Source organism: Thamnophis sirtalis, unplaced genomic scaffold (assembly GCF_051295495.1).
Source record: "Thamnophis sirtalis isolate CommonGarterSnake01/CBP01778 unplaced genomic scaffold, rThaSir2_p1.2 scaffold_14, whole genome shotgun sequence".
Taxonomy (NCBI): domain Eukaryota; kingdom Metazoa; phylum Chordata; class Lepidosauria; order Squamata; family Natricidae; genus Thamnophis; species Thamnophis sirtalis.
Genome location: NW_028261394.1, coordinates 2,976,128 through 2,993,227, shown reverse-complemented (window position 1 = coordinate 2,993,227; position 17,100 = coordinate 2,976,128). Strand labels below are relative to the sequence as shown.

General features: G+C 45.3%; 2 protein-coding genes across 2 annotated transcripts in view; both read left to right on the top strand.

The window, feature by feature from the left end:
• The window catches only part of LOC148042656 (uncharacterized), a 54,868-nt gene extending 45,299 nt beyond the window's left edge, over window positions 1-9,569 (top strand). The window contains exons 7-8 of the mRNA XM_087729214.1: window positions 8,062-8,195; window positions 9,501-9,569. Coding sequence (XP_087585340.1) covers window positions 8,062-8,195; window positions 9,501-9,569 — 203 coding nt within the window. The remainder of the gene's footprint in view (window positions 1-8,061; window positions 8,196-9,500) is intronic.
• Window positions 1-17,100, top strand: part of MAD1L1 (mitotic arrest deficient 1 like 1) — a 428,801-nt gene that overhangs the window by 105,839 nt on the left and 305,862 nt on the right. The window lies entirely within an intron of this gene.

The following is a 17,100-nucleotide window of genomic DNA, read 5'->3' as shown; positions in this document are numbered from 1 at the left end:
GGGGTGAATTAGGTTTGAAAATGAGGCAAAAAATAAAATAAAAATATATTGGAGGTGTTTCTTCCTGCTCTCTCCCCCTTTCTTCCCTCCATCCCCCCCCAAGCCCTCCCAGGAAAAGTTGGCACTGCATTAAGCAGAGTCAATGAAATTGCAGGAATTGGCGGATTGCTCGATCAGCATCCGGCAAGGTTGCTTTGCTAAATAAAAATAAAAAAAAATTATTGACCCAAAAGTGGAAGATTTTTTCCCCCCTACTTTTCGGTGTGGGAATTGGCGGCTTTGAGCGGGCTGACCAATAGCAACACAGGTAGTGCTTGACTTACAACAGTTTGTTTAGTGACTGTTGGAAGATATAACAGCACTGATTGGAAGATATAACAGCACTGAAGAACCGTGATGTCGGGGTTCCAACTAACACCACCCCCCCTTGGAAGAAAACTCCCAGACTTGTGTTTCCTCAAAGTTCCACTTTATTAGAAGAGTCGTGTTGGCACATCTGGGAAAACCCGAATCTTTAAGCTTCCTGGTTTTCCCCCATCCATTTGAAAGTTCAAGACCCTGCCCCAGCAGGTTCCACCACAAGACCGCGCTCGACTAAACCGCGTCACTGACGTCATCAACAGGGCGACAACAGCGCGGAGACAGAAGCACGCTGTAAACCCTAAACCTAAAATTAACCCCTAAACCTAAACCTAGCCCCCCTAAACCTAATCCTAAACCTAACCCTAAACCTAACCCTTAATCTAACCCTAAACCTAACCCTAACCCTAACCCTTAACCTAACCCTAACCCTAACCCTTAACCTAACCCTAAACCTAACCCTTACCTTAAGTTGAATCGGCTTGCTTTCAAAGTGCTATTTAAAGCGTCCTTCTTTCTCCGCGCTGGCTGTTGTCGCCCTGTTGATGACGTCAGCGACGCGGTTTAATCGGGCGCGGCTTAGTCAAGCGCGGTTTTGATGGGTCACGGCCCCAGCACCCACATGTCCATCCCATGGTCCAATCTTTCACTGCCACGGAAACAGATTCCTCCCCTCCGCATCCGTCCAGGTGCAGGGACAAAAGTGACCTTGATTCCCTGAGGAAGAATGTTGTTATGGCTACACGTCACCCAACTCCCTATAACCCTGCCTCCCATTTTCTCACAGTAGAAAGTGTGGCAGGCCTGGAACCCCAAAAGGTAAAATAAAAAATGGCTCCCAGGTCTGACAAGCGACTCACGACCGGTTTTCATCCCCGCGGCTGCATTATCAACATTCAGATGCCCGGCAACCGACTCGTAGTTACGACAGTTTGTAGCGTTCCGGAGTCTCCCTGCGAGTCGAACCGTATTTAAAGAAGGAAAGTGAGAAAGAAACTTCCTGTTTGAAACAGGAGCACTTAAGAGTCGTTTTTCAATCTGCTGTTTGAAAAAAAACAATTGTTTTATGACTTCTTTCCTTATATTTATTGCTGGTTTCTCCCCCGGATATTATTTTCCTATCACTTCAGCTGCAATTGATTTGTCTTGCCCTTTTCAGCAGCTTCGATTTTAGCCAGCAGAAGTTGGGTTTGGACGCTCACCTGCTTTTCGGGTTTCTAAAAGCCCCCCCCCCCCCCCGTTTGTTTCTTACGCATATTTTTTTTAAAAAAAATTTATTTTATCAATTCCATATATACATTCACAATTATATGATCTCATAACTGTTATTAATAATATGTATTTATAACAATTTTTTCCCTACAGTTGACAATATGCTTGAAGATTGCTTTCTTACCATCCCATAGATCCATCTTATCTTACAACGGTCCTACTTCTTCTTCCCTCCCCCCCTCTTTCCTTCCCTCGTTTCTTCTCTCCTACTCTCCTTCCTTCCCTCCTTCCTTCCCTCCCTCCTTCCCTCCTTCCTTCCCTCCCTCCTTCCTTCCTTCCCTCCTTTCTTCTCTCCTTCTCTCCTTCCTTTCCCCCTTCCTTTCCTCCTTCCTTCCCCCCTTCCTTCTCTCCTACATTCCCCCCTTCCTTTCCTCCTTTCTTCTCTCCTTCCTTCCCTCCTTCCTTCCCTCCTTTCTTCTCTCCTCTCCTTCCTTCCCTCCTTCCTTCCTTCCCTCCTTTATTCTCTCCTTCTCTCCTTCCTTTCCCCCTTCCTTTCCTCCTTCCTTCCCCCCTTCCTTCTCTCCTACATTCCCCCTTTCCTTCCCTCCTTTCTTCTCTCCTTCTCTCCTTCCTTCCCTCCTTCCTTCCCTCCTTGCTTCCCTCCCTCCTTTCTTACGCATATTATCGTCAAATTTTTGGGACGAGGCCGGAGGGCTACAAAATGCAATTCTGAACCTCCGTATTTCTTGCAGTTATTGTTACTGTCGACCTTCCGTAGATCTTTCCAGCCTGCCAAATATTCCTGACTGCCTGTCTTTCTTCGTCTTAACATTTTCCGTTCGGAAAAGTAGATGCCCGTTGAAGGTTTAATATAGGCAGTCCTCAACTTACGACAGTCCATTTAATGACTGTTGGAATTTAAGGGGCTTATGTCCGTTTTTCACACTTATGACCATGGACCATCCCTGTGGCCGCTTGATCAAAATTCAGATGCTCGGACACTGACTCATAGTTATGATGGTTGCAGGGTCTCGCGATCCCCCTTTTGCGACCGTCCGACAGTTAAAGTCATCGGGGAACCCGGATTCACTTAGCTGCATTACTAACTTAACCCCTGCAGGGATTCACTTAACAACCGGTGACAAAGTCGTAAAATGGGCCCAAACCCCGTGAATAATTGTCTTGCTTAGCGGTGGAAATTTTGGGCTCAATTCTGGTCGTACGTCGAGGACTACCTCCATAGGATGAATTGCCTTCATTGAGCCTTCAAAGCAGCCGTGTCGTTTTACTCTTTGGGTATCCCATTGTTCTGACCGAGGCTTCCCAAGAGCATGAAACAAACTCCTTATCCTGACAAAAACCCCTTTTATTCACTGACTGTGAATTCTGCTCCTTCGCATCCAGCAAAGTCGTTCGAGGGAGGATTTACGGTCACAGACCTCATCTGGCTTGGAGAGCTGCCAGGCTGATCTCTGCAAAACTTGGCAAGGAGCCTCGGAGAGTCCCGAACCAATGAAGCCAACTAATTGTCTCCTGCAAACTCCACTCCCCTTTCGCTCCTCTTTTGGCTGATACCTGCAAAACTTCGCTGCTCCGCTGGCGGGCTAAAACAAGTGAACAGGAGAGAGAGAGAGAGACGGTGTCATCTCCATCACTAAGTAAATCATCATAAGCCAGCCACTAATCAAGTTTTGTTTCCAGTCACAGTTTCACCCTTGAAACTGCCAACTCGTTGTAGAGACGGGCTTGAAATGATCGGCTATGTTTAAAAAAAAGGGGGGATTCAGGCCCTATTTGTCTCGTCTGCTTTGCAACATCCTGTCTGCACCGACGAGCATGCCAGCACCCGGGAGAACGGCGATTAATTATTTCTGACGTATGGCTTATCTGCCGAAAATGTGGCAGGATGTGTGTTGTTAATGAGCAATTTGAAATTAATTGTTTGCTGCTTTCTTCCGTGAAAGTTGCTAGGCGGGCAGGCGTCATAATCTGTTCCCTTTCTAAGGTGCCGAAGGCCGCCAAGAGAAAATAAAATAAAAAAGTCTAACAAAGTATTTAAACTCCGCGGGAGGTCTTGGGGACGTCCATGCCTCCTACCAGGAATACCGTAGCAGAGAGCGGAGCCTCCATTGAATAAATTACATAAATACAGTATTTTAAAACGCAAATTACCATCCGTGCACCGTCTCGCTCAGGAAGCATATTCCCCCGGACGAGGAACGGGGAGCGTTCGGAAGGAACCCGAGAAACGTCCGGGATGATATTGGCACGGATCCGTCGCAGAAGCGTTCACGGGGAGCTTTTTAACGAGCGGATGGCAAATAAGTTAGTCCAGCAAGTCAAAAACCTTCCTCCCATAGGAAGCTTGTGAAGGGAAATAAATACATGCACCCAATTTAAATCTGCATTCTACTCGCTTCCTCCACAGCGGAAAGTTTTAATGACAGGCGGGCCCATGTTGTTGTTTTTTTCTTTGCGGGAAGTCCTCGTCAGACAATTGAGCCCAACATTTCTGTTGTTGTTAAATGAGACAGTTGTTAAGTGAGTTTTGCCCCCCCCCCCCGTTTTATTAACTCTTTTCTTGCCACGGTTGGTAAGCGAATCACTGCAGTTGCTTAAAAAGTTAGTAACACGTGTGTGGTAAGTGAATCTGAATTCACTGTTGACTTTATCTGTCCGCCTGTCGCAAAAGGAAATCATGTGACCCCGGGACACTGCCACCGTCCTAAGTACATGCCAGTTGCCAAGCTTCTGGATTTTGATCACGTGACCATTGGGATGCCGCAACAGTCGTTAAGTGTGAGCCGAGGTGGCGCAGTGGTTAGGGTGCAGTACTGCAGGCCACATCAGCTGACTGCTATGTGCAGTTCAGCGGTTCAAATCTCACCGGCTCAAGGTTGACTCAGCCTTCCATCCTTCCGAGGTGGGTGAAATGAGGACCCAGACTGTGGGGGCAATATGCTGACTCTGTAAACCGCTTAGAGAGGGCTGAAAGCCCTATGAAGCGGTATATAAGTCTAACTGCTATTGCTAAGTGTGAGAAAAATGGTCATAAGTCAATTTTAAGTGGCTTTGTACATTTGAACAATCACTAAAAGAACTGCTGTTATGTCAGGACTACTGAATTTATCCGAAAATAAGACAGGGTCTTATTTTCTTTTGACCCCTGAAATAAGCACTCGACCTTATTTTCGGGGAGGTCTTATTATTTTTGAGGTGAAGGAGGCAGCGAGCGTGGTCACTGCATGGCTGCTGCCGTGTTGCAATGTGTTGTACCCGTGGTTCGCCCATGAGGCCAATGTTGAGAAAAGACACAGACACGAACTTTCTCGGGATGAGGCGACAAAGGCAGGAGGAGCAATCAGCATGTGATTTAAGACAGCCTGTCAAACTACAATTGCTAATCTACTGCTCAGGGAAGGTCTGTCTATATATGGTCAAATCCTGGGCGGCGTTGGGTAAGGCACATCTAGAGCGAACTATCAGGATGTTACGTTATGAACTATCAGGATGTTTATGGAGTTTGTTTTTTCCTGTGTGGTTCAGCGTGGCTGCGCATGCCCTGTTATGCACTGGGCCATGGGTGACCGCCACACTTACACAAGGAGTTATATGACAACATCGCAATATTCTCGGGGAGGTCTTATTTTCAGGGGGGGGTTATTTTAGCACATGCACTCAAAAGCCCAATTGGGCTTATTATCCGGAGAGGTCTTATTTTCAGTGAAACAGGGTACTTGTGGTGTACTTATTTCGAAGTCAAGGGTTTCCTGCCCAAGATGGATGTTGAACTAGAACCATGATGGTAAACCTATGGCACTCATGCCACAGAGCCATATCTGCTGAATCGTGAGCCGTCAACTCCAGCGCGAATTCATGTGCTGGCCAGCTGATTTTCTGGCCTTCCGGAGGGCTGCAGGAGGCCGTTTTCCGGGCCGACCGGAAAGTTTGTTTGTGCGGGTGAACTTTGCATTATAGGTCCTGGCACGTGTGCGCACTATCACCCCTGTGCCCTGGCACATTGGGTACCCAACAAGAAAAAGATTAGCCATCCCTGGACTAGAAGACCTCCAAGGCCTTTTCCGACTCATCCCTTACTCTGTTAAACAGGAAGTCACCGGTGGAGTCGTTTCTAACAAATCGGCTACCTTCCTATTAAGACAGGAACTGGCTTCAGGGGCTGCTCTCCAATCAATTTCCATTTTGGATTCGTGTCCAGGCTAATCTGCCATTCAGTCTCCCTCTCATTAACATATCCGCCTTAATTGGCATTTCAGCCTAGCATTGTCTCCCCCCCCAAAGGAACAAGGTGTAATTATGTTAAAGAGAGCAGTTTCGGTGGTTTTGCGTTTCAATTCATGTGATTCATTGCCATCAGAATGGGCACAGATGTTTCATTGCGCGCGATACGGGAAGAAGGGGAGGGTGGGGGGGAGAAATAACCTAATTTTTTTTTTTTTAGTTGGAAAAAACTTTTTTATATAAGTAAAGTCCTTTAAGCGCGACGCAGGCTATATTTTTCTCCCTTTGTTTTCTCGCTGGCTCTGCCTCGCTCCCCCTTTTCAAAACGCAGCTTCTGTTTAATTGGATTTTTTGTGGGTTCCCCCCCCCCCCAAAACAACAGCTGTGTTTAAAATCTAAAGATCTTTGTTGAAGCACACAGCGGCCCAGGAAACGGGCTCCAACAAAGCATCTTTCTGTAAACACTTGATTACCAGGAAATATGGTTTTCGCAGGGATCCGACACTTTGTGCGTTGGGGGGAAATCATCCTGCCATTTAAAATTCCGCTTAAAATCGGATACCCAAACATGTGTCTCCTTTTTCATTTCGTTTCTTTTTCTTCAGATGTCCCAGAACAAAACCGATGCATATTTGGATAACTCTGCTGGTTGAAGTTTAATGCAAATGAGAAGCAAATAGGTTCCAAAAAAATATATATATATGTAATGATCCTTAGTAGGATTCTTTAAAAGGCTGCATTTTCTAAGTAGTTGGGTGGTGAAAAATTCCCAAACAGCTTCATGTTGAGATCCGGGATGAAACCTCAAAAGTCAGCAAAGCTAGAAATAAGAATAATATTAAGCTTGGTACGGTATTTTTTTAAAAATCTTCCAAAAGAGAAATAAGATAGAAATCATATCAAATTGTGACAAATTGTGAAGGCCAAATCCACATTGAGCATTATTCTTAGACTTAATCTTGACTTAACATCCACAATTGAGCCCAAAATAGAGGTTACTAAATGAGACATTTGTTCAGGGAGTTTTGCCCCGTTTTACAACTTTTCTGGCCACCGTTGTTAAGTGAATCACTGCGGTTGTTAAATGAGTAACAGGGATGTTGAGTGAATCTGGCTTCCCAGTTGATTTGTCAGAATTCTATTCTATTCTATTCTATTCTATTTATTAAATTTATAGGCTGCCCATTCCCGGAGGACTCCGGGCGGCTTACAGAATGTCATCAAAGGGGATTACGTCACACACACACACACACACACACACACACACACACACACACACACACACACGGGACATGACAACATCATAAGTACGAAAGAGTTTTGCCAAGCATCTAAATTTTGATCACACAATCAGGGTTCCTTTAGTGACGGTTCAGAATTACGACGACACTGGGGGAAAAGTGACTTATGGCCATTTTTTTCACAGTTACGACCTTCATCGCATCCCCGTGGCAAGTAGTTCATACTTACGACCGTTGCTGGGTCCCCGGGATTCTGTGATCCCCTTTTGCAAGATTGATGGGGAAGCCAGATTCACTTAACAACTAGGGTGACTAATCTATTGGCAGCAGTGACTCACTTAACAACTGCAGGGAGAAAGGTGGTAAAATAAGCCAAAACTCACTTGACTGTCTCACTTAACAGCAGAAATTTTGGGGGGCCAATTGTGGTCATAAGCTGAGGACTACCTGTATATATTTCTTAAGGATTGTGGGTGTTTCTCTCAGCTGCGTTAGCAACATCGTAAGTCTGTTTATAACCAAATAAAACCGATGAATAAATAAAGATTAGGCTTATAACTTAGAATGGGCAGGGAGAACTTTTAAGAAATTCCTTTGCGAGCAATTCCCGATGAAAAATGTTTCTTCATAAGCAGGGGGAGGCGGTTTTTTTCAGACCTCTGCATCACTGATGGAGAAGAAATAGTGTTATATCTATTATTCTGTCATCATAAAAGCATGCAATATTTCATTTTCACTATCTTAATAGTTCTCATACTCTGCTTCCAGCATTCAAAAGAACCCCAAAGCACCTGGAACTCTGTCTGTCTGTCTATCATCTACAGTATCTTGTCTTGTCTTGTCTTGTCTTGTCTCTGTCTGTCTGTCTGTCTGTCTGTCTATCATCTACCAGTATCTTATCTTATCTTGTCTTGTCTTGTCTTGTCTTGTCTGTCTATCTATCTATCTATCTATCTATCTAATCTATCTATCTATCTATCTATCTATCTATCTATCTATCTATCATCTATCTATCTATCTATCTATCTATCTATCTATCTATCTATCTATCTATCTATCTATCATCTTTTCTATATCTATCCACCCACCTACCCACCCACCCACCTATCCATATACCCATCAATCCATCTCTATTTTTCTGTATCATCTATCCCTATTTCTCTCTCATCTATATCTATTTCTATCCATCCACCCATCCACTTCTATTTTTCTCTCTCTGTCAACTATCTCTTATTTCTTTCTCTCTATCTATCAGATTGATAGAAATACCTAATTTATATCCATCCATCCATCTGTCTATCTCTATTTTTCTTTCTATAGCAACTATCTAGTTCTCTCTATCATCTCTATCCCTATCATTCATCTGTCTGTCTGTCTGTCTGTCTATCTATCTATCTATCTCTATCATCTATCTATCTATCTATCTATCTATCTATCTATCTATCTATCTATCTATCTATCTATCATCTATCTATCTATCTATCTATCTATCTATCTATCTATCTATCTATCTATCTATCTATCATCTATCTATATCTATCCACCCACCCACCCACCTATCCATCTACCCATCAATCCATCTCTATTTTTCTCTATCATCTATCCCTATTTCTCTCTCATTTATAACTATTTCTATCCATCCACCTCTATTTTTCTCTCTCTGTCAACTATCTCTATTTCTTTCTCTCTATCTATCAAATTGATAGAAATACATAATTTATATCCATCTATCTATCCTCTATCTATCTGTCTATCTCTATTTTTCTTTCTATATCAACTATTTCTATCATCTCTATGTCTGTCATTCGTCTGTCTGTCTGTCTGTCTGCCTGCCTGCCTGCCTGCCTGCCTGCCTGCCTGCCTGCCTGCCTGCCTGCCTGCCTACCTACCTACCTACCTACCTACCTACCTACCTACCTACCTACCTACCTACCTACCTACCTACCTATTTAACCTATCTAAAGGAAAAGGGGAAAAAATCCAACACAGTGCACTCAATTCCTGGAAATACATGTTAAAAGTCATCAAAGGCAGAGTGTCACATACGGTACAAATAATCCGCGGGAAAAGCGATGCCCTTAATGAAGAGTTTTCACCATGCATATTGCTCGACCTGAAGAAATAATCAAGTGGCTACAGAACAAAACAGTCTCAAAATCGATGAGTCGGCAGACTATGGCAGTCACTTACTCAGGGCAAAGAATATTGACTAAGCTTTTCAAGAATAAAGTGACTTAAACCCAGCAGGGCTTCGGGCACTTAAAAAACCCGAGTAGTAAGGGAATAAGTGAAGGTGATCTCAAAGTTCCTTTTCTAAAGGTGCGGGTGGGAAGCATCAAGGCGTTTGCACTGCATTTCTTTTGTAACACAACACACTTAGCTAACACTTGATTCCCACAATCAACCAGTCATTATTTAAATCAACAACAGTGCATACAATTTTAGAATGCCATGCAGTCGGTGGAAGCCTTTATCTCTGATTTGACAGTAGCAGAATTGGAAGGGACCTTGTAGGTCAAGCCCTACATGGACTGGACTGCCCATTTGTTAGAAGTGGGGTCTCCTGCTTGGACAGGGGGCCAGATCCTGAAGAGGAAACTCAAAGACTTTGGCCACCTAATGAGAAGGAAGAAGGACTCCCTGGAGAAGAGCCTCATGCTGGGAAGGATGGAGGGCAAAAGAAGAAGGACTGCAAGGCCATCCAACCGGTCAGTCCTAGAGGAGATCCACCCTGGCTGCTCTTTAGAAGGCCAGATCCTGAAGAGGAAACTCAAAGACTTTGGCCACCTGATGAGAAGGAAGAAGGACTCCCTGGAGAAGAGCCTCATGCTGGGAAGGATGGAGGGCAAAAGAAGAAGGACTGCAAGACCATCCAACTGGTCAGTCCTAGAGGAGATCAACCCTGGCTGCTCTTTAGAAGGCCATATCCTGAAGAGGAAACTCAAGTACTTTGGCCACCTAATGAGAAGGAAGAAGGACTCCCTGGAGAAGAGCCTCATGCTGGGAAGGAGGGAGGGCAAAAGAAGAAGGACTACAAGGCCATCCAACTGGTCAGTCCTAGAGGAGATCAACCCTGGCTGCTCTTTAGAAGGCTAGATTCTGAAGAGGAAACTCAAGTACTTTGGCCACCTAATGAGAAGGAAGAAGGACTCCCTGGAGAAGAGCCTCATGCTGGGAAGGATGGAGGGCAGAAGAAGAAGGACTGCAAGGCCATCCAACGAGTCAGTCCTAGAGGAGATCAACCCCGATTGCTCTTTAGACGGCCAGATCCTGAAGAGGAAACTCAAAGACTTTGGCCACCTGATGAGAAGGAAGAAGGACTCCCTGGAGAAGAGCCTCATGCTGGGAACGATGGAGAGCAAAAGAAGAAGGGGACGGCAGAGAATGAAGCGCAGGGTCTGATGGGCGAGAGAACTGACAGGCTGGAGGTCCCAATTCAATACCAGGGAGAAGCCTCAGATACCCCAGGACAGACAGATGTAAAGAACCCATCCCGCGTTTTTGACTTTCAGAAGAGAAAAGGGGGGAAAAAATGCTCGCCCTTTCGATATAAAAACTACCGTCGGAAGACAAACAACTTCAATATTGCAAGCTGGGGAGCCGGTGGTTATTGCTGCAATTCCCCTCGTCCCTGTGACTGCTGTTCGGTGACCAAAATTAGTGTGTTTACTTGTTTCGCTTTGCCGGAAGTTCTGGCAGCCGGGCCATTAATAACCTATATCGAATATCAATTACTTGAGCGAAAAGATGCAACTCTCGCCGGAGCGGCTGCAAACGAAGTCCAGGCCTTTCAACGGAATCGTTTCCTAATTTAAAAGGAGCAGGGAAGGAAAGGAGGGGAGTGGGGGAAAAAAAGAGGATGATTCGAAGTCAGCCTAGTAGAGATCGGGGTAATTAGAAAATGATTCCTACAGCTCGTATCTGACAGGGAGCTGTAAATCTCTCACCTTTAGAGGGGAAGGGTTGGAAAAGAAGGGGATAAATTGGCAGCCCACCGCCCTCCCCTTTTTTTCCTCCTCCTCCTCCTCCTCCTCCTCCTCCTCCTCCTCCTCCTCCTCCTCCTCCTCCTCCTCCTCCTCCTCCTCCTCGGGGGAAGCAGTTAATTAGGTGATTTTTCTCTCCCTCTGACACGTGTAAATGAGAATCGGTTAATAACCCAGCTGTAACATCAATGATAAAAAATTTAAGCGAAGGAGTCCACTTGTCAAGGCGGTTCAGAGTGAAGGGATGTCTCTGGAGACCTTGGCTGTAATTGTTGTCTAAATAAAACACACACACACGCACACACACCCCTTTCCCACGGAAGGCCTTTGCCATAAATCAGGAACGCAGCAGCGGGAGACGACGTAGAATTAGCCACAGGGACTATCTTCCCACATTACTGCTCCTTAGCCTTTAAGACGGCTAATTTGAATTTGCATCGTTATTTCAAGGGAGTTTACTCAACAGCTCTCGGGCGAGACGGCTTCCGAGAGTGGCTGTTTCCACGGAGGAGGCAATGGAGAGAAAGAGGCAGCCTCCCTCCCACAAGGGTTTGGCCTTGGCGGGAGGGCGGGATTTGAACTCTAGACTCTGGAAGCTGAAACAGAGGAAGAGGCAGTATCTTTCTGCCTCCCCTGTGAGGTGGGCTGGGCTGAAAGAAAGAGAGGCTGGCCCAAAAGTCACCCAGTTGGTTTTCGTATTTAAGGCAGGACTAGAACTCACCGTCTCCTGGTGATTGGACCAAAGTCGCCCATCTGGCTTTCATGCCTAAGTCTGGACTAGAACTCACCATCTCCTAGTGATTGGACCAAAGTCGCCCAGCGGGCTTTCATGCCTAAGGCAGGACTAGAACTCACCGTCTCCTAGTGATTGGACCAAAGTCTCCCATCTGGCTTTCATGCCTAAGTCTGGACTAGAACTCACCATCTCCTAGTGATTGGACCAAAGTCGCCCATCTGGCTTTCATGCCTAAGTCTGGACTAGAACTCACCGTCTCCTGGTGATTGGACCAAAGTCACCCATCTGGCTTTCATGCCTAAGGCTGGACTAGAACTCACCGTCTCCTGGTGATTGGCCCAAAGTTGCCCAGCGGGCTTTCATGCCTAAGGCAGGACTAGAACTCACCGTCTCCTGGTGAGTGGCCCAAAGTCAACCAGTCTGCTTTCATGGCTAAGGTGGGACTAGAACTCACCGTCTCCCTCACTTTCTACCCTGGTGCCTTGACCACTAGACCAAGGGTCAGCAACCTACAGCTCTGGAGCCGCATGTGGCTCTTTCATCCCTCTGCTGCGGCTCCCTGTCCCCGATCGGCTCCACCATTGATAGGGCTTTCGGTTAGGACAGGTAGAGGAAAAAGGACGCCATGCTAGGAGGAGACTCTATGGTGATGGTGGTGGGAAACCGGACTTCCGGTTGGCTCCAGAATTGAACCGGGGGGGGGGGGGGCTTCCGGTTAGGACCTTTGTGTCTCTGAGTGTTTAAGGTTGCCGACCCCCTGCAATACACCAAACTGTCCCTTTCCCGTTAATCTGTCGGAGACTTGTTGAATTCACCAAATGGTCCGCCATCCTTCCAAGGAATTTCAGCGCTTAACGGCCCCCTCCTGTATGTCGAAACTTTCCCGGAGCGTCTTCAGTTAAAATGAATCTTTTAGAGCTCACACTGTTTACATGTAAAAGGAGGGAAAAAATAAATTGTTATCGCCATTAAGCCCAAAACTCAAAGAAATCCCCGGAGGAGCACTGGAAAAAAAAATGCAATGAAAATTCGGCACTGTTTACTGGTTGGAACCCCCTGGGTGGCTGGTAGGTTTCCAGTAATGATATGCAAATGGTGAATTTCATTTCGGTTCTCCTCGGCTGAGTCTCCGTTTATCAATCTATTTGCTTATATTGTTACCCATAAAGAAGATCCGTTATATCTCCCTTGTAAGGGCAGGGGGCGATTTCACTCTGCCTTTTATCCTGATGTTATTTCAGTTTTATTAAAAGCCTTCAGTTTTATTTCAAAAAGGGCCCATCGCTTGCTTTCCGATTAACTTCGTGCCCATGAGCCAAACTTTGACGTGGGTTAAATGAAACAAACTTTGCATTGGGAAAACAGGAGGGGGCGGGAGAAACCATGTACTTGACTTATGACCGTGATTAAACCCAAAATTTACACTGCTAAGCGAGACATTTGTTAAGGGAGTTTTGCCCCATTTTTTTACACCCTTTTTTTTGCCCCAGAGAGTGAATCGCTGTTAAGTTAGAAACTTGGTTGTTAAGCGAATCGGGCTTCCCCATTGACTGCTCGCCAGAAAGTCGCAAAAGGGGCACTGCAACCGTCGTCGATGTGAGTCATTTGGCAAGCGGTTGAATTTTGATGCAGCGGCTGTCGTAAGTGTGAAAAGCGGTCGTAGGTCAAAGTCTATAGAGATCTTCCCTCCTCCAGGTCACAGTTGTCCCAAAGAGCCTTTTTCTTTTTCAGAACATTTTTATTTTTTTTATTCTCTTACATATCATTTTAAGTATACAGTCACATAATTCTTCTTCTTCTTCTTTACATTTATCATTCTTATACATTTGTTATTCCATTTTATAGGTTATAATATAGGTATGCAATTTGAGTTGCTTTATTTAGCATCCCTTCCTACTGTTGCAACGCCACCTTAAATTCCTTTTATTTCTCCCTCCCTCCTCTACTTTCCTCCTTCCTCCTCTCCTTTCCCTTCCTTCTTCCCTTCCTTTTCTCCTACTCCTGCTCTTCTCCTTCCTACCATCCTCCGCTCCTTGCTTCTTTCTTCTTTCCCCAAAGGTGCTTTTTTCAGGAGGCAACTGGACTTTCTTGTTTTTTCTTTTAAAGACGTTTTGTTTCTCATCAAAGAAGCTTCTTCAGCTCTGACTTGGGATGGTGGGGAATGGAAGGATTTAGCAATAGCAATAGCAATAGCAGTTAGACTTATATACCGCTTCATAGGGCTTTCAGCCCTCTCTAAGCGGTTTACAGAGTCAGCATATATTTCCCCCACAGTCTGGGTCCTCATTTCACCCACCTCGGAAGGATGGAAGGCTGAGTCAACCTTAGCAATAGCAATAGCAGTTAGACTTATATACCGCTTCATAGGGCTTTCAGCCCTCTCTAAGCGGTTTACAGAGTCAGCATATCGCCCCCACAGTCTGGGTCCTCATTTCACCCACCTCGGAAGGATGGAAGGCTGAGTCAACCTTAGCAATAGCAATAGCAGTTAGACTTATATACTGCTTCATAAGGCTTTCAGCCCTCTCTAAGCGGTTTACAGAGTCAGCATATTGCCCCCAACAACAATCCGGGTCCTCATTTATATTCCTTGCAGACAGAGCTGGTCATTTGCATCCTTTGAGAGGGTTGTTGAGGCCACTTGGAGGTTTCTCTGTGTCCTCAGGGTCACCTGAGTGGTGCAAATGTTTCCTATAGTCTGCAATTTTTCCCTCTGAGAATCCATTCCTCCTCCCACACCATTCCAAGGGTCTTCATCCCAAATTGTACAGCTAAAACTCTGTAGAGATTCTCAGTCCTCCAGGTCAAGGTTGGCCCAAAGGTGCTTTTTCAAGACTTTTATTTTGTTTTATTCTTCGAAGACCTTTCTCCTTCCTCGTTTTATCGAAGCCTCGTTGCTATGAACTGGCCCAACGGGCAGCATGCAAAGGTTTCTGTGCTTGCGTTCCATTGTTGTGGCTTCTTCTTTGCTCCACAGTCGTGTTAAAATTTTTGCAAGCCGTCCCACGAAGCTGCTCAGGGGGGCTTAAGATAAATCGGGCGGATAAACATGCAGCAGGTAAAGCAAATAATGGGAATGGCATTCTGGTCCATCCAGAATAATTGCTGTGTGTGTGTGGATCAGACAGATGCAAAATAATCATTCTTGTCTTGCAAACAAATAGCTGCTACATCCGCTCCCTGCTGCTCTCGCCAATTTCTGCCTTCTCTCCTCGCTAACAAATCGCCCCATTCTCGCAGAAATTCCGGTGTGAGGGCGAGCGCCTCGCTCCTTAATTCGTAACTTTGGACCATCAGTAACTTCTTTCGAAGTTTACCTTCATTAAACTGCATTTCGACGCCTTCTTCCAGCCGGCTGCCAGCATCTCACGGGGTCTTCCCATTTGTCTATCCTAAGTTGATGCTGGGTTGGCAAATATTAATTTTTTTCTTAAAACATCTGTGCCCGCCTGGCAGTCCCTGCCGAAGCCTGGCATTTCACATTATGTCAGGAAGGAGGAAGATTGAAAGACATCCCAGTCCTACTCTCTCTCCTTCTCTTTTTTTCTCCCTCCCTCCCTCCTCTCCTTCTCTTACTCTCCCTTCTACCCACCTTTCCTTATCTCTTTCTTCTTACCTCTCCTCCACACTTCCTCTTCCTTCCCTACTATCTCTCCTTCTCTTTCCCTCCCTTCCATCCTCCTCTCCTTTCCCTTCTTTCTTCCCTCTTTTCACTACTTCCTTCCTCCTCTCCTTCCTTCTTCCCTCCCTTTCTTCTTCTATTATTATAGGTGTCTCTTTCAAAGAGTAGGAGAGAGGTAAGGGAAGAAAGAAGGGGAAGGAGAGGAGGTAGGAAGGAAGTAGAGAAGGAAGGGAGAGAGGAAAGAAAAGAAAGAGAAAATAAGATGATGTCCCAATAGATGCTTGGGATGGTAAATAATAGAACCCAAACTGTACTCTATAATCTCTTAAAGGGAATAACGATAGTATAAGATAGGCAAAGAAACAGAATAACCATGTGAATGTTTACCTGGAATTGTAAGTATATATAGCACATTATAGATAAACAATATTTGGTTATAAATAGCTAGTTATAGAAAGGGAAAACACTAACTGCAAAGAAACAGATACGGAATTGCCGTATGATACATGATGGAACTTATTGTTCCTATGTTGTCTTAAGTCATGGGTTTGTTCTTGTTGATGTGTTCTTGTTGATGTGTTTATGTTTGTAAAATAAAAACTTTTAAAAAAACAGAAAAAAGAAAGACATCCCAGTAGTCTTCTCCCTACGCAGAAGACTGAAAATGTTGAAAAGCGAGCAGGTTAAGGAGATGGGTTGCAACTCAAACTCCTTGGGGTTTTGGCTGAGCCACTTAATTGGAGTGCTAGCTTTCCCCTTCTTATTTTGTTTTGATATCCAAAGAGGAATGTGAGCATGGAGTTCTTGGGTTCCCAGAATGAGTTCCTTCGCCTTTAAATACGTTTTAAAACACCCATACCTGGATTTAGAATAGCAGAGTTGGAAGGGACCTTGGAGGGACAGCCAGGACTTAACGGCTGTCCGGAAGGCCTGAAGGGTGGCGAGGATCCGAATCTCCACGGGGAGCTCGTTCCAAAGGGGGGACAAACAGAAACAGATTAAAAAAACAACAACCCCTCAACCTTTTCACAAGAACAAAAGAGCAAGGAAAAGAGAACTCAGTTCAGCTCTGTGCAAACTAAGTAGAACTTGGCTTTTTTGGAGGGGGGCGGGAGGGGGACGAAGATAAATTGCCCTGCACACTATCAAAAGTCACGCAGGAGTCAAAGAGAAGAGAGAGAGAGAGAGAGAAAGAGAGAGAGAGGGAGGGAGGGAGGGAGGGAGGGAGAGAGAGAGAGAGAGAGAGCAATTCTTTTCAAGTTATTATTCCCAGGTTCAAAAAGACTGCGTGCGCACTTAGATAATGAAGGATTTCATCATCCTGTAGGAATATTTGTTTGAAAACGCAGGAGCTAAGCCCCTCTACCCACCCTCCCTCCCCCGACCCCCACCCTTGCCTAGAAAGTAGCTTTCCACTCAAAAGTTTCCCGGTCTCCTTGTTCGGATCCCATTAGTGTTTTAAAAACTGTTGAAAATAACAGCAAATTAAAGGAGGCAAAAATCAATGCCTCTGTTTGCACATTGCAGCGGGGGGGGGGGGGACGGCTCATGAAAGTGACTACAGATCACTCAAGCTACTGTATTGAGCCCGCTCCCTCCTTCCGCACGCCGCCTGTCCCCCTCCCTCTTTTCTCCCTTCCCTGCTGGTCCAAACATTTCTCTGAAGTCTTTCATTGGCTGTATAGAATAGAATAAACAGAGTTG